This window comes from Nycticebus coucang, chromosome 9, assembly GCF_027406575.1.
Source record: "Nycticebus coucang isolate mNycCou1 chromosome 9, mNycCou1.pri, whole genome shotgun sequence".
In the NCBI taxonomy this organism is placed as follows: domain Eukaryota; kingdom Metazoa; phylum Chordata; class Mammalia; order Primates; family Lorisidae; genus Nycticebus; species Nycticebus coucang.
The window spans coordinates 40,121,307-40,149,264 of NC_069788.1; the positions used below are offsets into that span (position 1 = coordinate 40,121,307).

At 47.1% G+C, this 27,958-nt stretch overlaps 1 protein-coding gene across 1 annotated transcript in view; it reads left to right on the forward strand.

Moving 5' to 3' along the window:
• The window catches only part of KIF6 (kinesin family member 6), a 344,907-nt gene that overhangs the window by 300,833 nt on the left and 16,116 nt on the right, over positions 1–27,958 (forward strand). Inside the window, exons 16-19 of the mRNA XM_053602779.1 lie at positions 2,797–2,847; positions 18,676–18,760; positions 20,357–20,492; positions 22,797–22,894. Of these exons, the coding sequence (XP_053458754.1) occupies positions 2,797–2,847; positions 18,676–18,760; positions 20,357–20,492; positions 22,797–22,894 (370 nt within the window). The remainder of the gene's footprint in view (positions 1–2,796; positions 2,848–18,675; positions 18,761–20,356; positions 20,493–22,796; positions 22,895–27,958) is intronic.

The window sequence follows — 27,958 nt, forward strand, 5'->3', positions numbered from 1 at the left end:
AAAAATAATAAAACAAAACAAAAAACTGCCATATGGTGAGAGGTGTTCACCAAAACTATCACTGGCCACATTTTAAAAGTGTATGTATGTAACATTATAATAAAGTTACCTTTTGTCTCCCCAGGATGCCTCATTGTTCTGAAAGTATTTATGTTTGTGGAGTTTGTAGAACCCTCAATCCTGGTAGGAAAACCTCCCTCTTCACTTACAGGAGCAACTCTTTCCAAGCCAGCAGCTGCAGAGAATCTTTAACCTGTCATTCAAAAAAATCAAAGCTTCCTAGAGTTTAGGGAAAGGGCAGCTGGTCATTCCAGTAGGAGCAGGGGAAGTCATGACATATACCAGGTTGAGCCCCTACTGCAGGCAAAGCGTGGTCAGGAGGGATCACTGGGAGGACAGTTTTCCAGAGAAGAATGCAGCCCAGCATGTGCTTTGACAGAGCAAACCACCATCTGGCCAGAGCCAGGCCTGGGAAAGGATCATGGTGTAAGGCAGTGCACCAGATACCCAGGAAAAGGGCAGGCGCCAAGGCCTAGTGGTTCTCCATGCTGTTGGGATAAGAAGGCCCTCAATGACCCACTGCAGATCAGAGATGTTTCTAAAGGGAGTGTCGTATTTGTCACAACACTTAGCTCCCGTCTTTTGGAGTGTGGGTGTTCTGTGCTTTTGCAGATTCAATTCAGCAATGTTGGATGCAGACACCAACTTAATGCCTTCAACCCTTTACTCTGCTGACCTTGTACAATAAAGCTCACGTCACACAGAGTGGGGCAGAGATCCCACCTGTGGCTGTGCTGGCCCAGCTTTCAGGTCATCTTCCTGTGAGTCCAGGCTCACCAGCACTCCTCACTGGGCCACACCTCTACTTCCCCTGACCCCCTCAACACACTCCTGAAGTCCCCACCCTTCCCACGTGGAATTATTGCCCAGACCCAATCCTAGTCATCCTCTCTATGCACAATCCTCTCCAGCGGGGCATGGGGAGATAGGCACAGACAGGCAGTGCCCCAGGCCCTCGTCCAAGATGACGGTGTTCCTGGGGACAGTGGCCTCCACAGGTTCATGGAAGGACTTGGGGTATTTAATTCAAAGAGGGCAAGTCCGCCTGACGAAATCGTGGCATCCTCAGATATGTGAATGACTCTAGCACCAGGAAAAGAGGATCCTTTTCTGTGCTGATCCAGAGAACAGACCTGGCCCAACAAGTGAAAGTTACAGGGAAGCAGGTGTCAGCTCCACCTAAGTAATTCCTTATGTACAACTCCGTCAGTGCAACAGCCTGAAGAGACACAAGTCAGAGGAGAAATGTCCATTTCCTTCTATAGATGGGATTCCTAAACTGAGAGCAAAGTTAAACTGACCTCTGCCAGCCCTCGCAGTGAGAACATTGTGACCAGAAGAACCCTTCTAGAACTTTCCGTGACTGACAAGGTCTCTCATGACTGCTTTGTTACCTGTTCATCTTTTGAATACTCAGTTCAGCTGTGGCCTTGGAGGTGTAGAATGTTCTTTATGTGAGAAATGAAATCCATTAGCCCAGGGAGCAGTGAAGTTCCTAGGCTTTCTCAGAATCCCCCAGTGGGACATGAGATCCAAACAGCACTGACATGAACAAACTCTGAGGCTGCTGCTTCACCCGTCCCTCCAGCATGAAACCATGGACTGCTAGAGATGGGGAAGCTTGCAGGTCATTGCCTCCCAAATCCTAGCCAGGGTAGGAACTCTCACTGTAATGACCCACCAGATGGTCCGCCAGCGTCTGCTCCAGCACATTCAGAAGGGTGCACTGCTTTGCCAGGACATTTAATCCACTTTAAGACAACTTAATCTGATCTGAGGCAGTCCTCATTGTGAGCTGTTTCTTTCTCATTTTGAGCCCCAAATCTGCAACAATTTGACTTGATTTCTTCCCCCAGGAGTAAAACAAAATAAATCTTTTCTCTCATCCATGTGACAACATTCAGACATGCAAAGACAGCCACCGCCTCCACGTCTCCTCTCCCTCCATCATCTCCACGTCTCCTCTCCCTCCACCGCCTCCACGTCTCCTCTCCCTCCACCGCCTCCACGTCTCCTCTCCCTCCACCGCCTCCACGTCTCCTCTCCCTCTAAGTTGGATCTTCTCCATCTAAGATCTCAGATCACCTTAGATATTTCTTGTATGCAAGGTTTCACACCTTCAGTCATTATGTTCTGAATATTTTCTACCTTGCTAATGTTTCTTTTGAAAAGTGGATCCCAGAATACAACTTGTGGCCTCATCACTACAGATTATACTCAAACTATCCCTCCCTTGATCTCTGCACTATACCTTTATTAATGCAACCTATAATTATGTAAGTTGCATACCAAATGTCAAAGTGTTAAGGTTATTGTCAGCTAAAACCACCATATTTTTTATCTGACACCGTTTTAAAAGAAGTGGATTTAAAAGTGCCCTTAAAAAATATTAAAAGACCAAATCCGACCTCCCTTTCATTAATAAAAAACATAACTATTTAAGAGACTAGGGCCTATAAAAGATTGTGAGTGGCAGAATGAGATTATTGAACCCTGAGGTGATGAATCCAAAGGTGAAATGTGCATGTGCATTGATGACACGTGCCAGCACCTGGGCCTTGGCAACCCCTTCTTCCACACAGTCTAGGGCGTGGAAGGGCTCTTCCTGGAAGCTATGCCTGTGTTTATCTCCTCTCCTCTTTACTCTACCTTTTAGCTTGCCACATGCTTCCGAGGCCAGGCCTGCCTCCAGCCCACTGAAAACTCACAAGTTGTTTGCTTTTATGTCTTCAACAGGTCACCTGAAGGAGGAAATCACCCAGCGGCACATACAGCAAGTAGCACTAGGTAGGTACAACACGGAGTCTGCAGGAAGAAGGTGAAGGTAAGGTAAGCTGACATTGTCTTAAAGACGCAAGCCCAGCCAAAAGCTAGTCCAGCTAAATTCTCAAAGAGGAAAGGAAGTCCAGGGCTGCTGTGCAGCTTCATCTGGATCCCCCCGCCATGGGAGCAACTTCCCCAGCCTGTGCCTGCGCCTGGCTTTCAGCACCTGGATCGCTACCCTTCCAGCTACTGCTGAAGGCTCCTGCCCTCTCCCACCCTACAAGTCCACTGAAATTCACCCCCTGCATCTCAGCTCCTCGGGGTCCTCCTAACTAATCCTAACTACTGCTAACGAACCCTAACACTGATGAAACGGTGACCATTTACCATCTCTGCTCACAACTTTCTGCATACTGTCTCCTTTCATCCTTGCCACAGTCTGAAAAGGTGAGCAAATTTTCCAGATGAAGCAGCTTAAGTGGCCTGCAAGGTCATGCAGAGTGGAAATGGCTGTGGACCCAGTGCTTTCCGAGTCCAGACTCGGTGTTCTTGGTCCTCATGCTGTTTGCTGACCACATCAATATCAGTCCACTCCAACACATTGATAATGCACACACTAAACCCATATAGTCACATTCTAAGAGGCATCTTTAAGCAGTGGGCAGCTGCAGATGTGTGACCCCACGAAGTCACATGGGAGGAGAAGGTAGCTCCCAGGAAGACTGGCAGGGCAGGCATCCTGGGCAGAGCCACCTTGCTTTGTCTTCATTAGCCTGGCACCAGCCATCCACAGAAGCTTGAATAAATAAGAAACGTATGTGCTCACATAAAGGGGTTCCCCCTGAGATGGCCTGGGCCCTGCCTTGGCCCACAGGCTGAGGGTGAACTAAAATCCAGCACCTGCTGGAGAAATACGGGAGAGCCCCTACTGCCATGAGGATGACCCATTAGACCCTAGGAATTTGGATTATTAAAAGGTTGGCTGTTTTGTTTCAGTAATACAATGTAGTAATGATCATGTAAAATGACTTCTGATCGTGTCTAAAACAGAAGGAGGAAACGTAAGCCACACTGACTTGACCTCTGCACACCTGCTGCTGGCCCCAGGACGTAGGGGTCAAGTAGCCCTGCCCTCCCATTGCCAGAGAGTTGGACTTGCACTTGGAATTGAGAGTGCCTTCTCCAACATGAGCTGGGGCTGCCCAGGACCCTCACTCCTTGGGCTGGTTGGGGAAGGCAGAATACCTCTGTCGGGAAGCTGTGCCAGGAGCCGTCTGGGCCTCTGTGTCCTGCTCCATGCTCACCCATGCAGGTCCCTGCATGTGGAGTCATCCCTGAGGGCTGCCACCTGGCCCTGAAACATCAGTGGCCTCTTCTTTAGCCTTCATGATACTGGTTCAATAGAAACAATATGTGAAAAATACCATTCAACTCCAGGGGCCATTTTCATATTGGGCCTGGAAAGCCATTTCCATTCTATCCTCTCTGCTGTCCAGTCTCCCCATCCTCCCAGGGCTGGTCCATCCAGTGTAGACAAACACTCCCTGGGCCTTCAGTTCCATGTTTCTCATCACAGCTTTGAGCCTTAATTCCTCTGCTTGTCTCGCTGGGAGCCTTCTTCTGAATTACAGCAGGTGTCAGGTTCAGCAGGGCCCAGCTCTGCCTGAAGTAATCAGCAAACTTCAAACAGAAAGCACTTTGGCTGGAAGTCTAATTAAGACCATTTGAAATACCTATTTATTTTAAAAGCATACTATCCCAATTAGAGAAGAAGTGTTAACATCTCCCAGCTGCCATTCTGAGATTAACTGTCATGTTGTCGTCCAAACTCTTTAGGAGGTTGTCTGAGGGAGATTAGGAACTGCCAGTGTTTATGCGTCCCAGGTGACCACATTGCAGATGGGAATCATTCTCATTGAGAGAAAACTCTCAGTGCAACAGATTGTTTCGAGGGCCTTAACCCTCACCCTTCAGGCGAGCGTTTGGGTGGAAGGCTAGGACAATGGGCTCTGGCGAGACGCAAAGCTCCTCACGTGGTGTATTTGTATGCCTGATGTCCTACAATTCGGGCTTCAGATGCAGGAATAAAGCCGCGACTCAGTGCGATGTGCGTTTCAGCCCCTTGTCTTTCTGCGTATCTGTCCTCCCTTCCCCTCTTTTTCTTCTGTCCTCATGTGTCCTCCTTTGTCTACTTTCCCCCACTCTCCATTTTCAGTGTTTCCTCTGCTATCGTTTCTTTCTTTTGCCAACACGTCCTTAAGTTTTCATGTCAGTGTGGGTGTGGTTGGTTGGGGGACTTACCTGAGCAAGTCTGAGCAGGAGAGCTTTCCTCGTATATTTTGCATAAGAATATGTCTCTGTCTATGCAAGTAGACACGTGCCCAAGGAAATTGTATCCTAAAGCAGTGATTTAGGATCACCTCTCAGTGATCCATGAGAGGATCTTGTGCGTGCCATGAAAACTTTTAAAGATCATTAATCAAATTATTTTTTAAAAAACATTCAAGCATAATAAGTATATTCTTTTTTGACTCTTTTTTTTTTTTTTTTTTGATCAACGTAAGTGTTCTACAGAAGTTTCACTATAGATTCCAGGGTGCCGTGAGATAAAAAAAAAAAAAAAAAGGTTGAAAAACACTGTCCTAAAGGAACAAAGATTCAGTGATGATGTAAGAGGTGCCACTTGGAAGGAATCACTGGTTGACGGGGGATGCCATTCCCAGGGTGAATGGAGCCACCTCATTCCATATCGTAGGAGCCAATCGTAACATTTTGGGAATTTTAGAAGCCATTGTTAAGTAAAACTATTATTAAAATTAAAACATATAAGCTTACAATTAAAAAATTATATTTAAAAAGGTAATGAATACTCAAAATTTATCACTTTTGAATAATTTGCTGCATTTTGCTATTATCTGTACCCTTGAAGCTCTTTGCGTCTGCTGTATCTGCAGTGGAAATACCATGTGACGGTGTGTGTGCTGTTGGACAACTCTTCCCAAGCCCACGTTTAGTGACATTACACTGGTAGCTTAAAATCAGCTATGGAGGAGGATTCGCCACCAAGAAAACTGGCAGATGTTATAAATCGGGCATCTTTTTTAAGAAATTGGCTATTAAACATTTACTACCATACACTGGCACATGGATGGCCTTTTCCTGGCCAGGTGTGTGTTGACACGAGCATGAGTATAGGGGCACCCTTATGAGGACTTGCACCCCTTTTCCTGACTGGAAATCCAGATTATGGTTCTCTCTTCAGGTAGCACCCACCCATGTACATCAGGAAACATAAACGTTTAGCAGACTCTGGTCCTTTTGAAAATCAGCGTCATACTCTCGGCTCTAACAGGCAGGGTGTGCTTAGTTCCGCAGGTAAGACTATCAGTGGGTGGGTCTTGAGTACTTCACGACGTGCTTAGAAGTACTTACAAGTGCTTATTCTCTTCTTTAATGCGCTCGGCCTCCCTCTGAGGCAGATACCTAGAACCACCACTAGCCAAAGGGGCTCAGCAAGCCTGGCCAACTTGCTCAGCGGAAGATGCAAAGCCGGACGCCCTGGCTCTAGACCCACACTCCTGCCACCACACCGCACTGCCCTTAGTACATTGTCTGACACCACGGAGTCCACAGAGGAGCACAGATCCAACGCCTACCTTCAAAGAGCTTTCAATCTCACCAGCATGAGGAGACACATATATAACAGATAACTCGTTTTTATAATAAATTTTAGATTCGGATACATATTTATTCTTCCATTCACTATCCTTTTCTGGCCCTATCCACAAAACCAGTTCAACCTTGACCTCCTCGAAGCCTTTGCTGATGCCTCCTCCCCAAGTCTGCTTTTCCTCCAGGCTCATGCCCTTTCTGTTAGTGTGCAATCTTGTTTTGTAATTATTTCCATAGCTGTTCTCCATGCTAAACTGTGAGCTCCTAGAATTCATCCTTGTATCCCTAGCAGCCATGTGTGCAATAAATAGGCCAAATCAATGGCCAAATGAATGCTTCCCCAGATGACTTCCAGACTCACACATCTTGCAAAAGTACAATGAGACATTTGAACATAAAATAAAATAAGTCCATTTAAAGGAGTAAAAGACATAAGTGCTTTTGGACCCCACAGCTGAGCAAATTACAACACGTAAGCAATAAATTTGCCTCTTTCTTGCCCAGCTGCTAAGCAAAAAGAGAAGTACCCAGAGTTACAAAGTTTTCATTTGCTGACAGTAGGAAGCATACTAACTAATTTATCTGTAGAAATAGAATTTCTTCCTGGAACTAAATACAAGCCAGGATTTATCATGTGGTTCCTTATAAAAAGGACACTGAGTGACACCGTGAACGATGTCTTCAACTGCAGTTTAACAAAAGATACCAAAATGTTGTTCAGCCAGATGATTCTTGTATCGACCCTCTATAAAAGCTAGAGGCCTGGCGTTAAAGCATAACTCACCGCAAGCGTTTATGTGAACAGCCAAGGTAATAGGATCCAGGTACCTGCTTTCAGATGGTCACACAGAGCAGGAATAAAACCCGGAGAATCCAGCCCCAGGAGCATGGGCCGTGACCTTTCCTCAAATATCCTCTTCCGCACAATATTTGACTTGACAGGGCTGGATCTTGTTCAGTTCACAATCAAAACTCTGACAAGTACCTGTGGTTAAGATTTATAAAATACATCACAAGCAGTGATACCAACCAAGCAGTGTGGGACATGTGTCAGGTGAGGGGGACAGGCCATCTTTGTGAACTCTGGGAACTTACCAGAAGGAATGTCCCCTATGGCCTCTTGAGGTTGTCACCGAGATCCCTGGCCATTGCTGAGCCTTGAAGAGTGGGCAGGATTCAGAACCACAGAGAGGAGTAGGGAATAGCTTGGGCCAGTTGGCGTGTAGATGTGCATCTGTGACGTGTGTATGTGTGGTGTGTGGGGTGCACACACACACGGTGGCTGTATGTGTTTATATGTGTGTGTGATGCATGTTGGTGTATGTGGTGTGTATATGTGGCATGTGCTGTGTGTGTGTGTGTGCACGCGCTATGTATACAGGAGGTGTGTGTGGTGCACACCTGCTTGGGGAGGAGAGAATAATCCCCTTGGCGGAGTCGATCTGAAATAGTTGAAGGAAAAACTAAAATGGTGAGTTGGGCCAGCACATTAAGAGCCTCAAATCTGAGCTTCTATCTTACAGGCAGTTGAGCCACTGAACATGCTTTAGTGAGGAAGTCTTGGTCAAAGAGGCCGTTTAGGAAATCGAGAGCCCCTGGCACTAACTCTGGTTCCCCGCCCTGGCTGACAGATGAGGGCTGATTCATCCCATCCCCACCCCCACGCCTTTCCTCCACACCTGCCCCAGCCCCTTCCACGGGTGCACACTTCCAGCCTCAGCCCAGGAGGACCCTTGAGTTCTCCTGGCCAGCTCTGAGTAAACCTGCTGTGGACATTGTCCAGCTAGATCTGAGACTGCCACAGGGAGCCCCACACTGATCACATGCCACATGGGCCTGGCCTGGCCACTGAGGGTAAACGGTGACATGCCACATGGATCACATGCCACACGGGCCTGGCCTGGCCACTGAGGGTAAGCGGTCAGTCCATTATTTTTTTCTGGGGGTGGGGGGCTACTGCCTTTAAGAAGCTCATAGATGCGCCCAACACAAGCAAAGCGTGTTGGAAAGCAGCATACCTTTCTCTGCGTTTATCCCCTGACCCAACTTGTGTGAAAATATGACTTACCAGAACATTCCATTTCCTCTACTTGTGGGCATGTTTCCTACACTGTTATGGAAAATAGCAATACTAATAGTGATTCATAAATAAAAAGGAAATATCCACAAGCATAAGACTGGAAGGTTTGAAGCAGCATCTGAGGTTCCCCTGCAAATACACCTCTCACATACTGGTCCCCCTCCGGCCTTGTTCCTACCCACCTCGCTGCCCCAGGAACAAAGAAACAGAGAAACGGCACACCCAAGAACAGGCCATTTGGCAGCCAGGGCCCTTGGATCGCCCCTAGCTGGTGTGAGCTGCCCAGCCCTGGAAATCAGGCTGAGACCGCAGCAGGTCCTTCATCCCCGACAGGGGCCTGAAGCGGCTGGAGAGAGGCTCCCTGTCTCACGGCATTGTTCCAGTTGAGTCCTTTCAGGGCCTTTTCCCCAAAACCACATTCCTGCAGTGACCTCTTGTGGCATCCCTGTTGTTTTTCAAAGACAGACCTCGGCGGTTGATGCCGCTTTTCTCCCATTCGATGTAAAATTAAGACTGAGTGTTGAAATGCTTTTTGGAATTCTGTCCCTGGGCACAATAAATGTGAGAGAAAGCAAAAGGCCAGACTATCAACCTTTCATTCCCCAGACTTCACTGAGCACCTAGCATGAGCCAGGGTGTGAACCAGGAATGTCAGGATGTACAGAGGAAGCACTGATTGAGGCAGAGGTGATGGGGACCTCCCAGCATCATTTGGGCCTGTGGTTTGCAAAATGGGCCCTGTGAAACCTATGTGGTCTGCACGGTCCCTTTGGGACCAGGAGGTGAAGAGGAGCCGAGCCAGTGTTTATACAGTGGGGCCCCAGGATTTTCACCCACCCCATTTCAACTGGAACAATTTTGATTTTCTTTTTGCTGTCAAGCTTGTATATGAAGAGAGTTCTGCAACCTTTAACACATCTTTCTCCCTTCAGACCTTGTGGATCTGCTTAAAACGCTTCCAAAGGCAAATATTACAAACTTCCCTCTGGGCGCACACAGAATGCCACATACATACCTTCATGATGGGCGTTGTCACAGGGACACCAGTTGTGTGTTCTCTTACCCCTCACCCCCACTTGTCCGGCTCCTTTCTTTCCCCAACACTGAGCACAGTGATGGGCACACAGGAACCATTCTGTTGCATGTTTAATGGCACTGGGTTAGTCTTTCCCAACTCCCCCAAAAACTTGATGATGAGTTTAGGAAAGACCAACTGACAGGAAACCAGGGATGGCTGTGCTAGAATACCAAGGATGCTATGTGTTCCAAATAACCAACAAAAAGCTTGAAACGATATTTTGAAAATACTGATGTATGTTCAGGAAGCCATGAGGGGAACTCAAGCAGGAGCCCACCTAACTTATACGATGTAGAAGTACTTCAGGGCAAAGCTGCGGGCAGGTGATACCCAGACACAGCGCACATTCTCCCCCCTCCCCTAAAGGAGAAGCAGGGAGGCATAGATTGTATTGTAACAGCCATTTGGGGATAATTCTGGCAATATGTGGTAAAGCTGAAGATTGTAAACCCTGTGCCCCAGCAATGCTGTGCCTGGGAACATAAACGCCAGAAGGGGTCATATACATGCCTGTGTATGTGCTTTAAGCATCTTTCTGCTTATTTGCTGCTATTCCTGGTAGTCAAATAAACAAAAATAAATAAAAGCAAAACCAGGAGACAAGCCAAGATCCCCCGTGAGAGGGTGGATAAATGCGCTAAAGCGATGATGCATTGTACAATGGATTCGAACCCGCCAGCTCCACTGTATGTGGCTGGCGCCCCAGCCGATGAGCTACAGGGAACCCCATAGAGAACCTGAAATGAGCTACACTGTACAAGGGAACCCCATAGAGAACCTGAAATGAGGGAGCTAGCTCCACGTGTAGCGAGACAAATAAATCTCAAAAACAATGGCGACTGAAAGAAAAAATTGTTGAAAGATATATATGGAATGATACATTTATGTAAATTTCAAAAATTTTAATGCTATGTGTTAAAGGGGAATGAGAGCTTTTTACCTTTTACTGTGAAAGAGAACATGAATCAAGAAAGATGCTTACAGCACAAGTGTACAGGTGTAGCGTCCACCAAGTGCTGGCGAACAGAACACTTACGGGGCCTCCCCTGGGTCAAAAAATAACGTTGTTATGTTTAAGGGGCATAAACATAGAGTGAGAATATAAAAACACAGAGAGAAGGCTACATCCTGTCCGGGCAGCGTCATCTCTGGAGAGGAAGGATAATGGATTGTGAAGGAGGCTTCCACTAATTCTGGAATGTTCTATTTTTAATAGAAACTGAAACTGCTGTACCAAACTACTTAGGTTTTTCAGTCTAGAGCAAGGTGAGACGCAGGTGTCATTAATATTATTCTCTGAACTTTTTGGGTTTGAAAGCATTTATAATAATCCCCAGAACTCTATGAAAGTTTAGATTCCAAGGGTTCATAGATCAAACAAAAATTACCGCTTTAGTGGAATCGTTGCGGCAGCAGAAGTGGTAGTAAAAACTGAATCCCAGTTCACCTCTGATGAATCTTAATTCTCTTCACTACCGTTTATGTTAGGATCATTTGACGCAAAGGGGAAACCAGGAAATTTACTACTTCTCATTTCTTCTCCAGGCACGTAATTTCTGGTAGGGGCTTAATAGCTGCAGATGGTGTGTCTGACATGTTGAACCACACAGGGAGGTGCCTGCGAGGTCGCTTCTTGGTTGTTTCCCCCACTGCGTCTTTAAATCCTCACAGGAGAAATAGTTCTTCTTCTCCCCTGGATGGAACTCTAGCCACCCCGTAACTGTTCATTCATTGTTAATGACAAACAAAACAAGCAGCTAAAAAGTGGTCGTTTCATATCGTAACTGCAGTCTTCATAATTCAAATGTCACTCAAAGATAAAACTTCTCTTCCTTATCCCAGCTAATGCCACCTGTCTTGAGGAAAGGGATATAGTCACCAACTTCTCTCTTTCTAATTCACCTCTTCTCTCAGCCAGCTAAGGCTCAGTTTCCCCAAGGAGGGCCGCTGGTAAAGATCTCACTTGATGTTACTGTTGTAACAGGGCTTTGGACTCTCTGGGCCTCATAGATGTTCAAAGCTGGCTCTTCCTTATTTGGGGCACCTTCATGAGTCTCTGGAGGTCCCTCACCAGCAGGTCCCTTAACCTGAGGGAATCACCTTATATGGAATTGGAGGGATGGGTGCCCTAAGTTGGGGAAGAGGTCAAGTCCAGCGGTCACCATGCCAGGTGCCTTGTAGCTGTGATAAAAGGATTGTAGACTAGAACCCAAACATAGATCTGGGGTTCCAGCAGAAGGGATGGCAGATGATATGAGAGAAAGAGAAGTCCCGTTTGATCAGAGGTGACCACAAAGGGAATGAATGCCGAGCTCAGATGAGTAATGAGACTAAAAATGTCCTTCCTATGTATGACCTATGCCCCTAAGGTCTCCCTTATATCACTGACTGGGCCTATGGTGTGCGGCCCTCTGACTATACAGCCTCCTGCATCTTCTGCGGAGAACACAGAGTGGGGGAGAGGAAACATATCTAAAGGAGAGGCCACCATCCCAGGGACATTGTCTCAGACAGAGAGGCCCAGAGTAGCAGGAAAGATGATTCACACAGGAGGAGTCTGGGGACGGCCTTCTGTGAGGGAGCTGTCAGGGCCTGGCTTTGCTCCAAGCAGGCACATGGCACATCTCCGATGGTACTGAAGTGTGGCCACCTATCCTGTCAGAAGGTGCCCTGTCCTTCCTGAGGGGAAGATGGGGCAGTGAACTCAGGGTCTGAGGTGGTAGACATGAGCGTGCCTGAGAAGTTGTCAGGCCTCGCCATGTGTCCACAGAATCATTCAGCCATGGGCAGCTAAGGTGTTACATGGCATCAACACCAAGATGGATGGTGGCACTGAGCACCCATCAGCCAGTGATTACTCCAGGTGACAATAAATTTGAGCCATTAAACAGGAAATGGTCTGATTGGGAAGCCAGAATCTTTGCCTCTGAGCTGCTGACCATTGTGGTAATTGAGTTACTGACACCATCAATCTCCATAAGAATGGATGCTTTGACTTCTCAAACAAGATGAGGCTGAGTGATATACAGCTCTGTGAGACGGTGTAGCCCCAAGGAGGCCCAGAGTGGGCGTTCAGCAGATGAATCATTAGTTGGATGGCAGCAACACCAGCTGGAATGTCTCCCTGGCTCTGATGTCTTATCAGCTGTGGTGGAGCCACACATAACTCACTGCCTCCTCCCATGAGGGGCACAGGCCAAGGGACAGCCTCATTGGGTTCCGCAGCCCCTTTGGCTTTGCTGCTGTACCGCCTTCCTTGGATTTCCTAGTATGGTCAAGGAGATGGACCAGACTGGCTCGGGGTATTCCCTGGACCTTGGGGAATGGCAGACTCCACTGGGTAGACAGTTTCTCACCATCATATAAGCTGCAAATACCAAGGGGAATTGGGGCACACATCATGGATTTGGGTTAGTAAAGGGCAGTCTTCACAGGCCAGCCCCCAGAGAGGAGGCTGAACCTTGCTTCCAGCCCCAGATCTGAAAAGCATTCATGGAAAAGGGCATCCCCTTCGGGTACCCTGGACAAGTCAACACAGACCTCAGTGATCGTCCCTATGGCTTTCTTCGTTATTAGAATCACTCACAGAAGAAAAAGCACCAGCTTTGAAGTCAGACAGAGCTACGTTTTCACCGTAGCTCTGCTTACTAGCAGTGTGCTCCTGGACAAATTACTTCTCCTATCAGAGCAACCCCCATCTGGAGTGGGGGTCATGGAGATTGTATAAGACAATGCACATACCTGGAGCAGCTCTGCAGTGGATATCATTATTCAGATTTTATTGAGCACCCACAGGAGCAAGTGCAGGCAGCTCCAGCCTTGCAGATTGTGTCTCATCATGGGAAACCCCTGGACCCCCTTTTTTTTTTCTTTTTTTTGAGACAGAGTCTCACTATGTCACCCTCAGTAGAGTGTCGTGGCATCACAGCTCACAGAAACCTCAAATTCTTGGGCTTAAGTGATTCTCTTGCCTCAGCCTCCCAAATAGCTGGGACTACAGGCGCCTGCCACAATGCCTGGCTATTTTTTTATTGCAATCGTCATTGTTGTTTTAGCTGGCCCAGGCTGGGTTCAAACCCACCAGCTTCGGTGTGTGTGACCGGCACCCTACCGACTGAGCTACAGGCACTGCCCCTTGGGCCTCTTTTCACAGGTGGACAGGGCAGTAGGGGCCATGGTAGCTCCCATACACCATCCTATCTAAACTTTCAGAGGTGCTGTCTCCCCAGTCACTCCTGCACAGGGCACTTGCCCTGAAACTGGGCTCCAAGCCACAAGCAGTGTTCCTTAACAAGGGGCACTTCAGAATCACCATGGAGCCCTACTGGCAAATTTCAACTGGAGGAGGGCCCAGCGGTCTCTGTGCTTTTACAAGCTCCTTAAGTGACTCTGATGTGCACCCCGAGATGAGAACCAGTGAAGCCAAGATATGATTCTGCCCATTTTGGACATCAGGAAAGGCGGGGGGAGTTTGAGTTGAAATCATGAAATCACATCAGGTAGGAGTGGTCTATACTTTTGCTGTCCTTCTCAGTGAGAGCCACTCTTGTCCCCTCACTGCTAATTCCCAAGCCCCTGCAACTTCAGAGATAAGGTCAGCTGGGCACTGTGCGCAGCTCCCCCTCCAAAGCTTTAGTTACCATTTGAGTGCTCAGGGCTTCCTCTTTGTGTGACATTCAGCTCTGCAGCCACTGAAATGAAACGCTTTTCTCTTGCTTTTGTATTGTTTGGGAGCCAGCTGCCCCCACAGCTTAACAGTGGGACCTCACTGGCTACTCAGGGCTTGACCTTCTGTGCTGCTGGCCCAGCCAGATCTCATCCTTGAAAGGAGGGCTCCCTGGGCCTCCTGTCAGGCGACGGAGGTTCTGTCCCTGGTCAGAGTCCCCATGGGGATGGAGACCTACAAACTCAGATGCCCTTTATTTACTCCCTCTCTCTGTGCTTGTTCAGTTGCTTTTGTTGGGTCCCTTTGAGTCCTCAGCCCCTGTTTCTCTCTAGAGGGCACCAGGGCAGGCACAGAGCACATCAGAGCAGCCAGTGGCTGAATCCTGGCGGGTCTGCAGCATTCACTAAGCAGACAGCACCTTGGGCAACAGGCCCATTTGATTGTCAGGACAACATGGGTGGGTAGCTTATGTCTTGGGGTTAAGCTGTGCCCTCCTTCTGGCTGCCTGCGTTCCCCTACCCAGCTTTCTTTCCCAGACCCTTTCAACAGGCTCAGGACATCCTGGTGCCACCCTCCATTAACCAGTCTTCACTTTGAGGAGCTTTGTGTCAGTCAGCAAAAACCAGGTTGGCTTAGTTATCAAAAGAATAGATCAAGCCAATCCTCTCCTCAAAACCCTCCAACCTCTCTTCTCCCTCAAGGCCAAAATCCTGACAAGGGCCCATGAGGTCCTACATGGTCCCCGCTGTGTCCTCACTGACCCAGCACGCGCTCCCTCACCACCACCCAGCACCTGGCCTTCTGGCTGTGCTCACACTCCCTGAGCAGGCTCTGGCTCAGGCCCTCTGCACTGGCTGTCCTGCTGCGCTCTGGGCCCTGATTCCTGTACCCTTGCTCCCTCCCCTCATTCACTCTCTGCTCTGACATCCCCTTCTCTCCTCGGAAAGGCACCGACCACCCTGCCCTGTCATTCTCTGCCTTTCCACCCGGTGCCACCTTTCCCCCCAGCACCTGTCAATCTTTGGCACTGTCCTGCAGACTTAGTGTTTTGTTGGTTGAGTGTCTACCTTCCCCACCAGAATCCTCCTGGAAGAGAGGCAGGCACAGAGTTGACACTCAATAAACATTTGTCAGATAAGCAAATGAATGACCTAGACCTGGACTCCAAGCCTGCCCTGCCGTTGTGGTATTTGCACAAGCCACCTGGTCACCCAAAGCCTTGGTCTACTTTGCTGTAAAACAGGTGCTGTAAAACACAATGCCTGGGCCCAACAGACTCCAGAAATGGTAGCCGGCGTCATCTGTCCACGGGTGTCAGTCCATCCGAGTGTCTCCTTGCCTCGGTGCTCTTGAACACCCTCACACACTTCCAGGGCACTTGTAACTCTGTAATGGGCCAGGAAACCTACAAGACACCCAAGGAAAAGTCAAGGAGCTGTGGGGAGAGACAGCCTCTCTCCTACAGAAAGCCTCCACATTCACACTGGCACAGCCACAGGTTTATAGGGAAGACCAATCCAACCTGGCCTTCCCTCTACCCGCTGGTGAAGCCCCCAAGTCTGCCTCTGCCACCGACGAGCTCCCCGCGTCTGCAGCCCTTCCTTCACCCGCCTCCAGCAGCCTCCTGCACTGTGCACTCGCCACAGAGCAGGGCTTCCTGGGCTTCTCAGGGTGCCCGTGTGGTGGCCCCAAAAGTGCTAAAAGGAGGAAGAAGATCACAGCATTTCTTTTATGGCAGGTTATAAGATACAGGAGCCCATTTCTGAAACTGTTAGGGAAGAAAATATTCCATCCATTTAAAGTCCGACTGTTACCAGTCTAACGTGAAAATACTTCCTTCAGCCTAGCACGGCTGGCATTTTTCAAAGACAGGGCCAGCAAACACATACGGTACCGCGCATGCTCTGTGGGTGGAGGCCGAGCAAATCACGCGGGATATACAGAGAGCGGGACTCAGTCTCTGTCCTCGAGGGCTTCCTGTGCCTGTGACTGGGGGGTTGGGGTAATGTGGCAAGCAGTATGCCACTTGGGGGCCAACATGATGACCCACATGGACAACAGTGGGAACTCTGTGGTATCTGCATCTCCTGGTTAAATGACAGGCTAAGACACTTGCTCAGTCAGTTGACACTTGCCAGTTGACACAAAGAAGGGGGTACTGGTGCCTAGAAGACAAAGGACAAAATCTTGATCTAGTTAGCATATTTATCAACAGGTTAATGACATAAAAGATGTAGGTAACTAATCTGTAAGGACGCCAAAGGGAAAGAACAAGGCATGACGGGGCCTCTCGGCGGGCTGCACGGCCAGCAAAGGTTCGTGTTGCCTTTGTGACCAAAAGGACAACCACGCTGGAAGAGGATGTCACTTATAAAACAGATAATCACGGGCAGCACCTGTGGTGCAGTGAGTAAGGCGCCGGCCCCATATACCGAGGGTGGCGGGTTCAAACACAGCCCCGGCCAAACTGCAACAAAAAAATAGCCAGGCGTTGTGGCGGGTGCCTGTAGTCCCAGCTACTCGGGAGGCTGAGGCAGGAGAATCACGTAAGCCCAAGAGCTGGAGGTTGCTGTGAGTCCTGTGACGTCATGGCACTCTACTGAGGGCGGTAAAGTGAGACTCTGCCTCTACAAAAACAACAACAACAACAAAAAAAAAAAGACAGATAATCCCTTATTAAACAGAAACAAGCTGACCACAGCTTAATAGGGGCCAACCATGGCAGAACTGCTGAAAAACACACACAGTCATGGGAGGCTGGCTATGTAAAATTTAGCTTTTTATAACCAGAATAAAACAGTGGGTTCAAATTCCAGCTCTGCAGCTTCCTAGCTGTGTGACCTTGGGTTATGATTGGCCCTCTCTGAGACCAAGATTCTAACTGAAATGACAATGCCTCCTCTGAAGGGTTAGTTGGAGAATTAATGAGAACTGGGCAGAGCCTACATATAAAAGACACCTGATAAGCCATCATTGTTAGTAACTCACATGCATAGAAATGTAAAACTTCATTTATTTTCAAAAGCTAAGAGGAATCCTTCTCTACCCTGGACTTTTCAGACTTATCTGAAGTATCATGTCCAAATCTGGGCTATATACTTAAATTAGAAAGTAACCAGGTCCCTGAGTCCCCAGATGAGGGAATTGGACAGAGGCAGCCTGAGAAAAAAGGTCTAGACACATAACCTATTTTGATGTTCTTATTGTTCAGAGATTTAAGGGACCAGCAGATTAAGAAGTGCAAGCTGTGTTGCTCCAAAGAGCCAAAGTGGTGATGAAAAGAAGTTAGTGGTGAAGGTCTCAGCTGAAAGTAAGAGGAAGCACAGTGTCCACCATGAAATGTGCATCCAGCAAAGCAGTGAGCTTGAGTACACTGGATGTACTTAAGCAGAAAGCAGATGACCATCTGTCAGATACATTATAGAAGGAATTTTTTAATCCAAGACACTTGCAACAAAACAAATTAGGTTTTTAAAGTTAACCTCATAACTTAAGCAGATTAACTTCCTTGAACCTCAATATCCTTATCTGTAAAATAGGAATAAAAATACCTATCTCAAATAAGTACTGTAAGGATTAAGTCCGAGCATGTCCAAAAGCACCTGGACCACAGTGGATTCAGACCATTGTGGATTTACTCCCTTACCTGGGGTAAAAAGCAAGGCCCTGTGACTTCTAAGATGTCTTCTGTGGGGCTAAGAAATGCAGTGTACCCACAAAGAGACTCCTAGGAGGAAAAACAGACCCCACACACCAGGCTAAGAAAGGACCTGCTTCAGAGCACACTGGGCAGAGTGGGCAACCAGGCTACCAAGACAGCCAAAGGGGCCAGAGGGAGGTCTCAGAAGTGAAGCCACAGGATGTCGCACCCGCCAATCGCTGCTGACATGCTTAGTGCTCCCTTGGGCCTGTTGCATACTGTGGTCACCTGGGGAGATCGGACTCAGAGAACCCGTGCTATAGAGGGGAGCAAAAAGCAGGGGACATGATACTGAGACTGGAAAATTCAGCACCTCCACTCGTGCAGAGAAGGCTGTAAGAGGGCTTAGAGGTGGTGTTTGGCTTGTGAAGGTTCTATCAGAGGATGGGGAAAAGTTATTTTGCATCTTCCCCAGGGACCAGAGAGGAAATGAGCAAGCTCAGTAGTGAAAGGATTAGCAGAGATGGAGGGAAGAATGCCCTCCCAGCTGCAGGTGTTCAGCTGAGGGAGGGTAATCCTAGGATCCTCTCCCCACAGGGCTCTCCACAGCCAGCAGAGGCCCCCAAAGGAATTCACAGGGTCCCCTTTCATCTTGGGATGCACTGGCACCCTGTTGTCTGCCCTGTCACACTTTTCCTTTTACTTCCCTTCTACAGGGATCTCAGAAAATATGGCCGTGCCCTTGATGCCAGACCCACAGGAAGAAAAGCTGCGATCACAACTGGAGGAAGAAAAGAAAAGGTGCCCTTCCTTTTTGCCACACAGTCTGATCCCAGCCTCCCAGGGCCTCAAGGATGACCTGCACCTGCCTAGGGCAGGGCAGGATAGAGTGACCAAGCCCCAGGCCTGAAACTAGAGGGCAGCTGTGTCCCAATAGAGCAGGAGGAGGTCCTGCCTTTGGACAGGCAGATATGAAAAGCAGGACCCCAGGCAATGTGAAGTTACTTTATTATTTTTATTTTTAGAGATGGAGTCTCACCCAGACTGGAGTGTGGTAGGGGCTCGTAGCTCAGATTCCAGGCCTGATGCGGCCAGGCCAACCCTGGCCGGGAAAGTGGCTGCTTGTCTACTGCTGCCACCTAGGGGAGTCGAGAAGTATGACTACAGTGGGCTTCCTCGTGCCCTCAGCTTTGGCCCACTTCCTGAGTGCTTCATGCAGCCATTTAGGGTCCCAAAAAGATTTTACTCACAGAGTGAGGAGCCTCAAGCATAAACAGATACATGGCACACACCATTACTGACACACACCATGGCCACAGAATCTTGCCAACACCCCAGTCAAGCTGCTCAGTGCCTTCATTCATATGCATTCAAAAAATGTATACCGTCTCCTCCGTGCTGTGGGCAGGTTGTGGAGATGCTAAGCAAGTCGCCTTCCTTGCCTCAAGGAGCTGAAGGCATCATTGCAACACACTCCTCCCCCAGGCTTGGCATGCACCTGCCCCACTCATGCACACACCCAGAAGAACCAAGCTCATGGCCCTGGTCTCCGGGCCACTCTGACAGCTGTGCCCTGTGGGGGCTCCAGAATGCCTGGCTGCCCAGCACACATGCCACTGTTGCTCTGTGCCCCAAGGTTAGGGCTCCTCGGTTGCCCACCTTCTCCCTCACTCCATTAACTTTCCTCAGTCTCTTTCCAACCCATTCTTCTTGTGTCCCTTATTCTACTGTCATCTTGTCCCCTTGGTCCACAGTTTGCACCTCAGAAGGCAAATTGTCTCTTCAGTTTGGCTGGTGGACAATGTCTGGCTTATTACAGCATTCCCCAAACCAGTGTAGTCCGTGTGTAATGAACAAATTAATGCTGTGAGTTTGGATCCTCGGTATGAAGGTGAACCAGCATGACCGTGAGACAGTCAAGGCTGCGGTTCTCCCGCCAGACTGCCTGGGTTCACATTTTGGCCCCTTGCTTACTGGCTCTGTTTCACCAGACCTCAGTTTCCAAACCTATAAAACAGAGATGACGATAAAAGCTTCTTCATAGGGTCAAAATGAGGATTAAGTGAGTTTATACATATCAAATGCCTAGAGAAATGCCTGCCCCTTAGTGAATGCTCAGGAGATGGCAGTTCTCATTCTTGCAGGAGGGACTGTTCATCTGACATTCACACCCTGATGGGCCTACTGGACAAAATTCCTCATTCTGCTTCTCCACGATGGACTCAAACCCTGGTGCTATATCCTGGCCTTGGCAGGCTCCCGTAGGGTCCCAGTCCCTGACACCAGCGTGGCACTGCCAGGCTACTGAGGAATAGGCCCTGTCCACTCACACACCCCTGCCCCCATGCCCCAGGCCAGGGCTTTCCACAGCACCCTGACTCCCCGGTTCCTCCATAGCTATAAAACAATGTTCACGCACCTGAAAGCCCTGAAGGTGGAGATCGAGCACTTGCAGCTGCTCATGGACAAAGCCAAGATGAAGCTCCAGAAAGAGTTTGAAGCCTGGTGGGCAGAGGAGGCCAGAAGCCTGCAGGTATGGTCTGGAGAGCATCGGGGCAGCTGGGAGGGGTCACACAGGATACAGAGGGGGGCTTGACCCACAGGCCCACATGTTCTCAAGTGCTCCTTATAGTGACAGGACTACAAAAGTCCTGGGAATGTTTCCTTGCTCTCATGCCTAAAATAACCACCTGATGTATGGAAAGGTGAGGGATGGAAGATGTAGCTCCCCAAACTAATGATCCCCCAGTGCTCAGTGTGATGACCTCCAGTGATAGCATATTCACACCACTTACTGTTTTTCTTACTGCAAAGTCATATATATGTGCATGTTATTTATAGAAATTTTTACTACACAGAAAAACAAAGAAATCACCATAACCCCTCTACTTAAACACAATCAATATTAACGTGTTGGATTATACTCTCTTTATTTCTATGCATATCCATCCATATATTTTTATAAAAAATAGAATTACGTTTTTGTTCAAGTATTACAAAATGGCTTTTTTACCTAATTGTATAGTAAAATAATGTTATTTTACTATATTTTGTCATGTTATTATTGTACAGCTACTGTTCTACAGGCTGTTACTATTTCATTATATGGATATATTTGAATTGATTTGACCAATTTCCTATTGTTGAATATTTGAGTTGTTTCTGGTATTTTCCTAAAAATGTATTTGTAGATAAATTTTGTGTATTTCCAAGACAAGTTCTTAGAACTTCTTTGTAATATTGTAAAGGTTAAAATGACCTGTTAAGAAGCGTTAGTATAAAATCCCAATTCCAGTTGTCCTCGTGTAACTCCTAATTGTGGCACAATGGAAGTGATGAAACACGTGTAATCATGCCACTTGTGTGGCTGGCAGAACCCTTAGTGATGATCTAGTTGGCTGATCCCTTCTAAGGACAAGGATACTGAGATCCAGGAAAGATGTTTGCCCAAAGCCACAGCCAAGCAACAACCAGTGTGTCGCCAAGCGCCATGTGACGGGACAACGCAGAAGAATATTTGGATAAAACTAAATACACAAGATTACAAAGAGAACGAATTAGATTAAAGTAGCTACCAAAATGCTTGAAAAGCAAAGTTATGGCATGGTACTATGTATACCGCTTTTAAAATGAATGTTTCAGGTCCGGGCTGGCCCAGTATATACCATAATTTCAAAGTAAGGATGAACACAATATATCTGTGCCAACTATAATGTGATAAGAAAATGTGCATGGTTGCTATTGGTGACAAAGCCACAGGTATCGCTAATACTACTGAGGTTTGCTGTTTACCTTTATTATGGAAAGAAATACTAAATTTCAGGTAGAAGCGAGGAGAAATAAAGATGTAACAGGTTCCTGTCCATATTTGCAGTGCTCCTGCATTCTGTCTGCGGACTCCAGGATGAGAGCCCACCCTAGTGAGAGCATCAGGGAGTGAGGCCATCAGCCGCAGCTGGCACCAGAGGCAGTGTGGGCGCTGAACAGCAGACAAAGGTCACCCAGTGTGACTCAGGAAGTGTCTAGGCAGGGCTGACAGATTCAGACAGTGTATTAGTGACATGGACAGTGAAAGCCACAGTAGCTAAAGGTGTCAACTCCATGTGTCCCCTGTCGCACAGGATGACACTGAAACAAAAGGGACCAGATGACAGCAACAGGGATGGTGGTGCACCTTGTCACAGGAGAGCAATTACAAAGCCTGTGTCTGTTTCCTGCGTGGGCCAAGGCAGGAGGCCTCAAACCTCTCATCAGAACAAAGGAGGCAATGGAACTGGCCGGGACAGCCTCCCGGGAGGGAGGAAGGAGGGCAGGAAACAGCCTTGTGGCAACAGCTCACAAGCTTCCTGTGCTCTCGCTTTCAGGAAGGATGACAGGGCATTCTCTGGTGGGAACCCTGATCGGGAGGCCTGTGTGGCCACACTCCAGCTTTCCCGGGTCCCACAGCAGAGCCGGGCCCCTGTGTGAAATGCTCCGTGGACTTCCCCAACTCTAGAGGGGAGTCTTTGGGACCAGGAGTAGCAGAACTAAAAAGGATTTCTGAAGACTTGTCAGATAACATTTTAAACATTTTTTTCTAGCTATAAAAAGTAATAACATGCTCAATTCAGAAAACTGAGAAAGCATAGAAAAGCACAAAGAATAAATCAAACGTCACCCACAATCTTCCCATGCAAGGATAATATTTCGTTGCCATCATTATGGTCATTCCGTGTCGGGTTTTTGCCTAAACGTTGTGTATTCCAACTTTCATAGCTGACTTTTCCCACTTAAGAATTACATCAGGGACATCTTCCCATGTCATTAGATTCAAGCTAACTCCTCCTTGGCCCAATAGGTAAAGTCTCCAGCAGTGAATTCATTGGATCACGTGAAGCCATTTTCCCAGACATCTGAATCCCAGCAGGACCAGTCCCGGCTTCTCTCTAACAAAAGGTAAGGAGAGAAAGTGCCCACAGTATGAGGGTACCCAGGAAAGCCTCTCTACCTCTCTCCTCAGCCCCTTCCTTAGCCAGGAGGATGAATTACTTCTGCTATTTAATTAGCTACTCAGGCCAGTGGCTTTCAAGCTTCTTTGAGCACACAGCTCTTCAGTCCCTCACGTGGCAGCCAGTCAACCTACTGCCTTTAAACCAGAGGAGAGAAGTTTAATATCAAGCCCTGGTCCTACCCTCTCAGGGGGAAGAAAGGGTCGGTGGGAATGGGAGGAGGCATAGCATGGGAGAAGGAAGGGGATGTTGGCGGCAGGACAGGGGCTAGCCGGCCGGCGGAGATGAAAGGGAGCCCTTTGTCCTAGGAAAGATTCAGGAGAGATGTGGGAAGCCTCCCATAGGATCACGTGAGGACAGCCAGAGCCAGTTTCCCTAAATGTGGGCTGATCCAGAAGGAACTCTGCCTCCCCACAGACCGTGTTGTTGCCTCATTCCAACCACAGACCCCAGGTGGTAGGGCCCATGACATGTGCCTCCGAGCGTCCTTCATCCCTCAGACTCAGTCCTCTCAGACCAGAAGCCAGGGCAGCTTGCCTGGGCCGCTGCCTCCTCTACTAAGAGCAGTCCTTTGGGTCTGATGGGGCGCTGAGCCCTCGTGTGGGAGATGTCAGACAGAGCTTTAGAAAAAAGGTGCCAGACAGTGTCTTTAATATGATGTGATGAGAATGGCACTTTACCTCTGCCGTCTTCCTTTCAAAAACCATAATGCCAGTCAAAGCATGAAGAAAACACCAGACAAATCCCAACTGAGGTACATTCTACAAAATGCTTGGCCAGGACTCCTCAAATTGTAAAGGTCATCAAAAACAAGGCAAGTCGAGAATCCGTCACAGCCAAGAGGAATGTAAGGACTAAATATAAAGCGTCCTGGGTGGGATCATAGACCAGAAGAAGATAGTAGGTACAAACTAAGAAAGTATAAACACCACCCCAACTTAAACATACACAATAGTGGAAACTGGGTATGGGCTGCAGGAACTCTCTGAACCATATTTGCAACTTTTCTGTAAATCTAAAAACATTCGTGGGAGGAGGGAGGGGGTTGGGGGGGGTCATGGTATATGGCACACCTCTTAGGAGCATAACACGATTATAAGAGGGACTCTTCCTAACAAATGCTTCCTAACTCTTCCTAATCAGTGTAACCTAATTCTTTGTACCTTCGATGAATCCCAAACAATAAAAAATAATAATAATAAAAATATTCTTTAAAAATAAGTCTTGGCTAGGCGCCTGTAACTCAGTGAGTAGGGCACTGGCCACATACACCGAGACTGGCAGGTTCAAGCCGGCCTGGGCCTGCTAAACAACAATGACAACTGCAACCAAAAAACAGCCGGGCATTGTGGTGGGCACCTGTAGTCCCAGCTACTTGGGAGGCCGAGGCAAGAGAATAGCTTAAGACTAAGAGTTTGAGGTTGCTGTGAGCTGTGGCACCATGGTACTCTACTTAGGGTGACATAGTGAGACTCTGTCTCAAAAAAAAAAAAAAGAAGTCTTAAAAAAAAGGGGGGCAGCTAGTGAGTCCTCCCCACCAGCTAGGACTGCCTCACATCCCCCAATCCTTCCCTCAGTGCCAGCCTTCAGCTTGTATTCTAGCTTTAGGAAACATCTCCTACATGATCTCCTAAAGCCCAAGGTCAACAGCTGGCTTAGGGTGCTTTGTTTGGCTAGTTTGGCGTTTTAAAAATCAGTGTAGATTCATGAAAGAAAAAAATGGTAAGTTGGATTTTGTTAAAATTTAAAACACTATTCAGTAAAACACAGCGTTAAAAGATAAAAAGACAAGCCACAGACTGGGAGGAAATGTTGGCAAAACATGTATCTATCTGATAAAGGTTTTGTATCAAAAGTATAAAAAGAACACTTAAAATTCAAGAGTAAGAAGATAACCCAATTTAAAAATGGACAAAAGATTCACCAAAAAAGAAACACAGACAGCAAATAAGTGCACGTCACCAGGGTATTGCAAATTAAAACAGCAACGAGACGCCACTGCTTACCTATGAATGGCTAAAATCCAAAACATGGACAACACCAAATGCTGGTTGAGCAACAGGAACTCTCATTCATTGCTGGTAGACAAGCAAAATGGCACGGCCACTTTGGAAGACAGTTTGATATACTTTTATAAAGCTAACTATCATCTTACCCTATACACATAATCTAGCAATTGTCCTGCTAGGGATTTACCGAGTCAAGTTCAAAATGTATGTATACTTTCCCCAAACTGGAAGCCACCAAGATACCTTCCAAAAGGTAAACAGAGAAACAGGTACATTTACACAATGGGATATGACTCAACAAGGAAAAGAAACGAGCTATCAAGCCATGAAAAGTCACGAAGGAACCTTAAATGCATATTGTTTAGTGAAAGAAGCCAATATGAAAAGTCTATACAACTACATGACATTCCGGAAAAGGAAGAACTATGAACACAGTATAAAGATCAGTGGTTGCCGTGGACTTGTGGGGAGGGATGAATAGGTGGAACGCAGGGAATTTTTAGGGCAATGAAACTATTCTCCGTGATATTGTAATGATGGATATATGATATGCATTTCTCAAAATCCTCAGAATAACAGCACAAAAGGTTAAATATGGTCTTTAGTTCATAATAATGTATCTATATAGGTTCATCAATTGTAACAAATTAACCACACTAGTGCAAATGTGAATAATAGGAAACACTGCCAGGGGCAAGGGGGATGAGAATATACGGGAACTCTACTATCTTCTCAATTGCCTGTAAAACTGAAAATTTTCCCAAAAAAACAATCTATTCATTAAATAGAATACTAACAAAGCAGTGTAGCAAGGCAGCCTCATTGCTGTGGCAGCTTAGCAAGGCAACATAGCTCCATATCTGTGTGCCAGTACACAGCTCTGCATTCACTTGGCTACCTGCCAGCCTCTGGAGGCATGTGAATTTGAATTTGCAACCTCTGAGTATCTTGCACAGTGCTTGTTAACACATGTCAATTGAGTAGCGAGGTCCCCCAAGTTGCCTCACCCACAGTAGTCTGAGTGTCAAGATCTGTGGGTGGGAAGGTCATTCTAGGCAGGTGGGAAGAAAAGTTTCCCTGCTAGAGATTGGAAAGAGAGCTGCTGCCTCTGATAAAGAAATCACCATCATTTGTTTTAGAAACCCCTTGGTAAAGAGCTCACAAAGCTCTGCTGGGATGAAACTTGGGGTGGGGTGGGGGGGTGTCACAGGTCATCAGGCATCTCAAACATTCTCTGTGAACAGCCCGCAGTGGAGCGTTAGCTATTGGTGTTCTTAAATTCTCCAAGGAAACAGCATTGGCTTTCTTCTCTTACAGCGATAATAGCCCCTGTCATTTATCCAGGGCCCTGTGGACCAGGCACTGAACCAATGTGCAATGTGCATGCTAGCATTGTCCCCTGTTCTACAGATGAAAAACCTCAGGCTCACACAGATTAAGGAGCTTACTCAGTGTCACCCAGCTAATCAGTGGTGAGATCTGAACCCGAGCCCGTCAGGGACTTGTCACTACTCTCAATCCTCACAGGAATTTTATTTAGCATCAAGGACTGCCCCTGGAGACACATATACATTATGCTGTTCTGGCCCTGGGCATTCCTGGACATGCCCTGGGTTTTCCAACTGAAGATGATCCCTGAATGTGCTTGCCAAGAGATTCTTCTTTACTTGTTTGTTTGTTTGTTTTATTGTTAAATCATAGCTGTGTACATTAGTGCAATCAAGGGGTACAATGTGCTGGTTTCATATACAATCTGAAATACTCTCATCAAACTGTTCAACGTAGCCTTCATGGCATTTTCTTAGTTAATGTATGTAGACATTTGTATTCTGCCTTAGTAAGTTTCACCTGTACCCATTCTAAGATGAATGTGGCCCCACCTATTACCCTCCCTCCACCCTAACCTCCCCCCTCCCTTCCCCTTCCTTGGCCCTTTCCCCATAGTCTTGTGCTATAGTTGGGTTATAGCCTTCACGTGAAAGCTATAAATTAGCTTCATAGTAGGGCTGAGTACATTGGATAGTTTTTCTTCCATTCCTGAGATACTTTGCTAAGAAGAAATATGTTCCAGCTCCATCCATGTAAACATGAAAGAGGTAAAGTCTCCATCTTTCTTTAAGGCTGCATAATATTCCATGGTATACATGTACCACAATTTGCTAGTCCATTCGTGGGTCGATGGGCACTTGGGTTTCTTCCATGACTTAGCAATTATGAATTGGGCTGCAATAAACATTCTGGTACAGATGTCTTTGTTATATTGTGATTTTTGGTCTTCTGGGTATAAACCTAGTAAAGGAATTATAGGATTGAATGGCAGGTCTATTTTTATGTCTCTTAAGTATTCTCCAAACATCCTTCCAGAAGGAACGTATTAGTGTGCATTCCCAGTGTAGAAGTGTGCCCTTTTCTCCACATCCACGCCAACATCTCTGGTTTTGGAATTTTGTTATGTGGGCTACTCTTACTGGGGTTAGGTGATATCTCAAAGTAGTTTTGATTTGCATTTCTCTGATGATTAAGGATGATGAGCTTTTCTTCATGTGTTTGCAGATCGTGAGTCTGTCTTCTTTAGAGAAGTTTCTCTTCAAGTCCCTTGCCCACCTGAGATGGGATCACTTGTTCTTTTCTTGCTAATATGTTTGAGTTCTTTGTGGATTCTGGTGATTAAACCTTTATCGGAGGTATAACCTGCAAATATTTTCTCCCATTCTGAGGGCTGTCTGCTTGCTTTACTTACTATGTTCTTGGCTGTGCAGAAGCTTTTTAGTTTGATCAGGTCCCAGTAATGTATTTTTGATACTGCTTCAATGGCCTGGGGAGTCCTCCTCATAAAATATTCACCCAGGCCGATTCCCTGCACTTTCTTCAAGTATTTTTATAGTTTCATGTCTTAAGTTTAAATCTTTTATCCAGTGAGAGTCTATCTCAGTTAATGGTGAAAGGTGTGGGTCCAGTTTCAGTCTTTTACAGATCGCCAGCCAGTTCATCCAGCACCATTT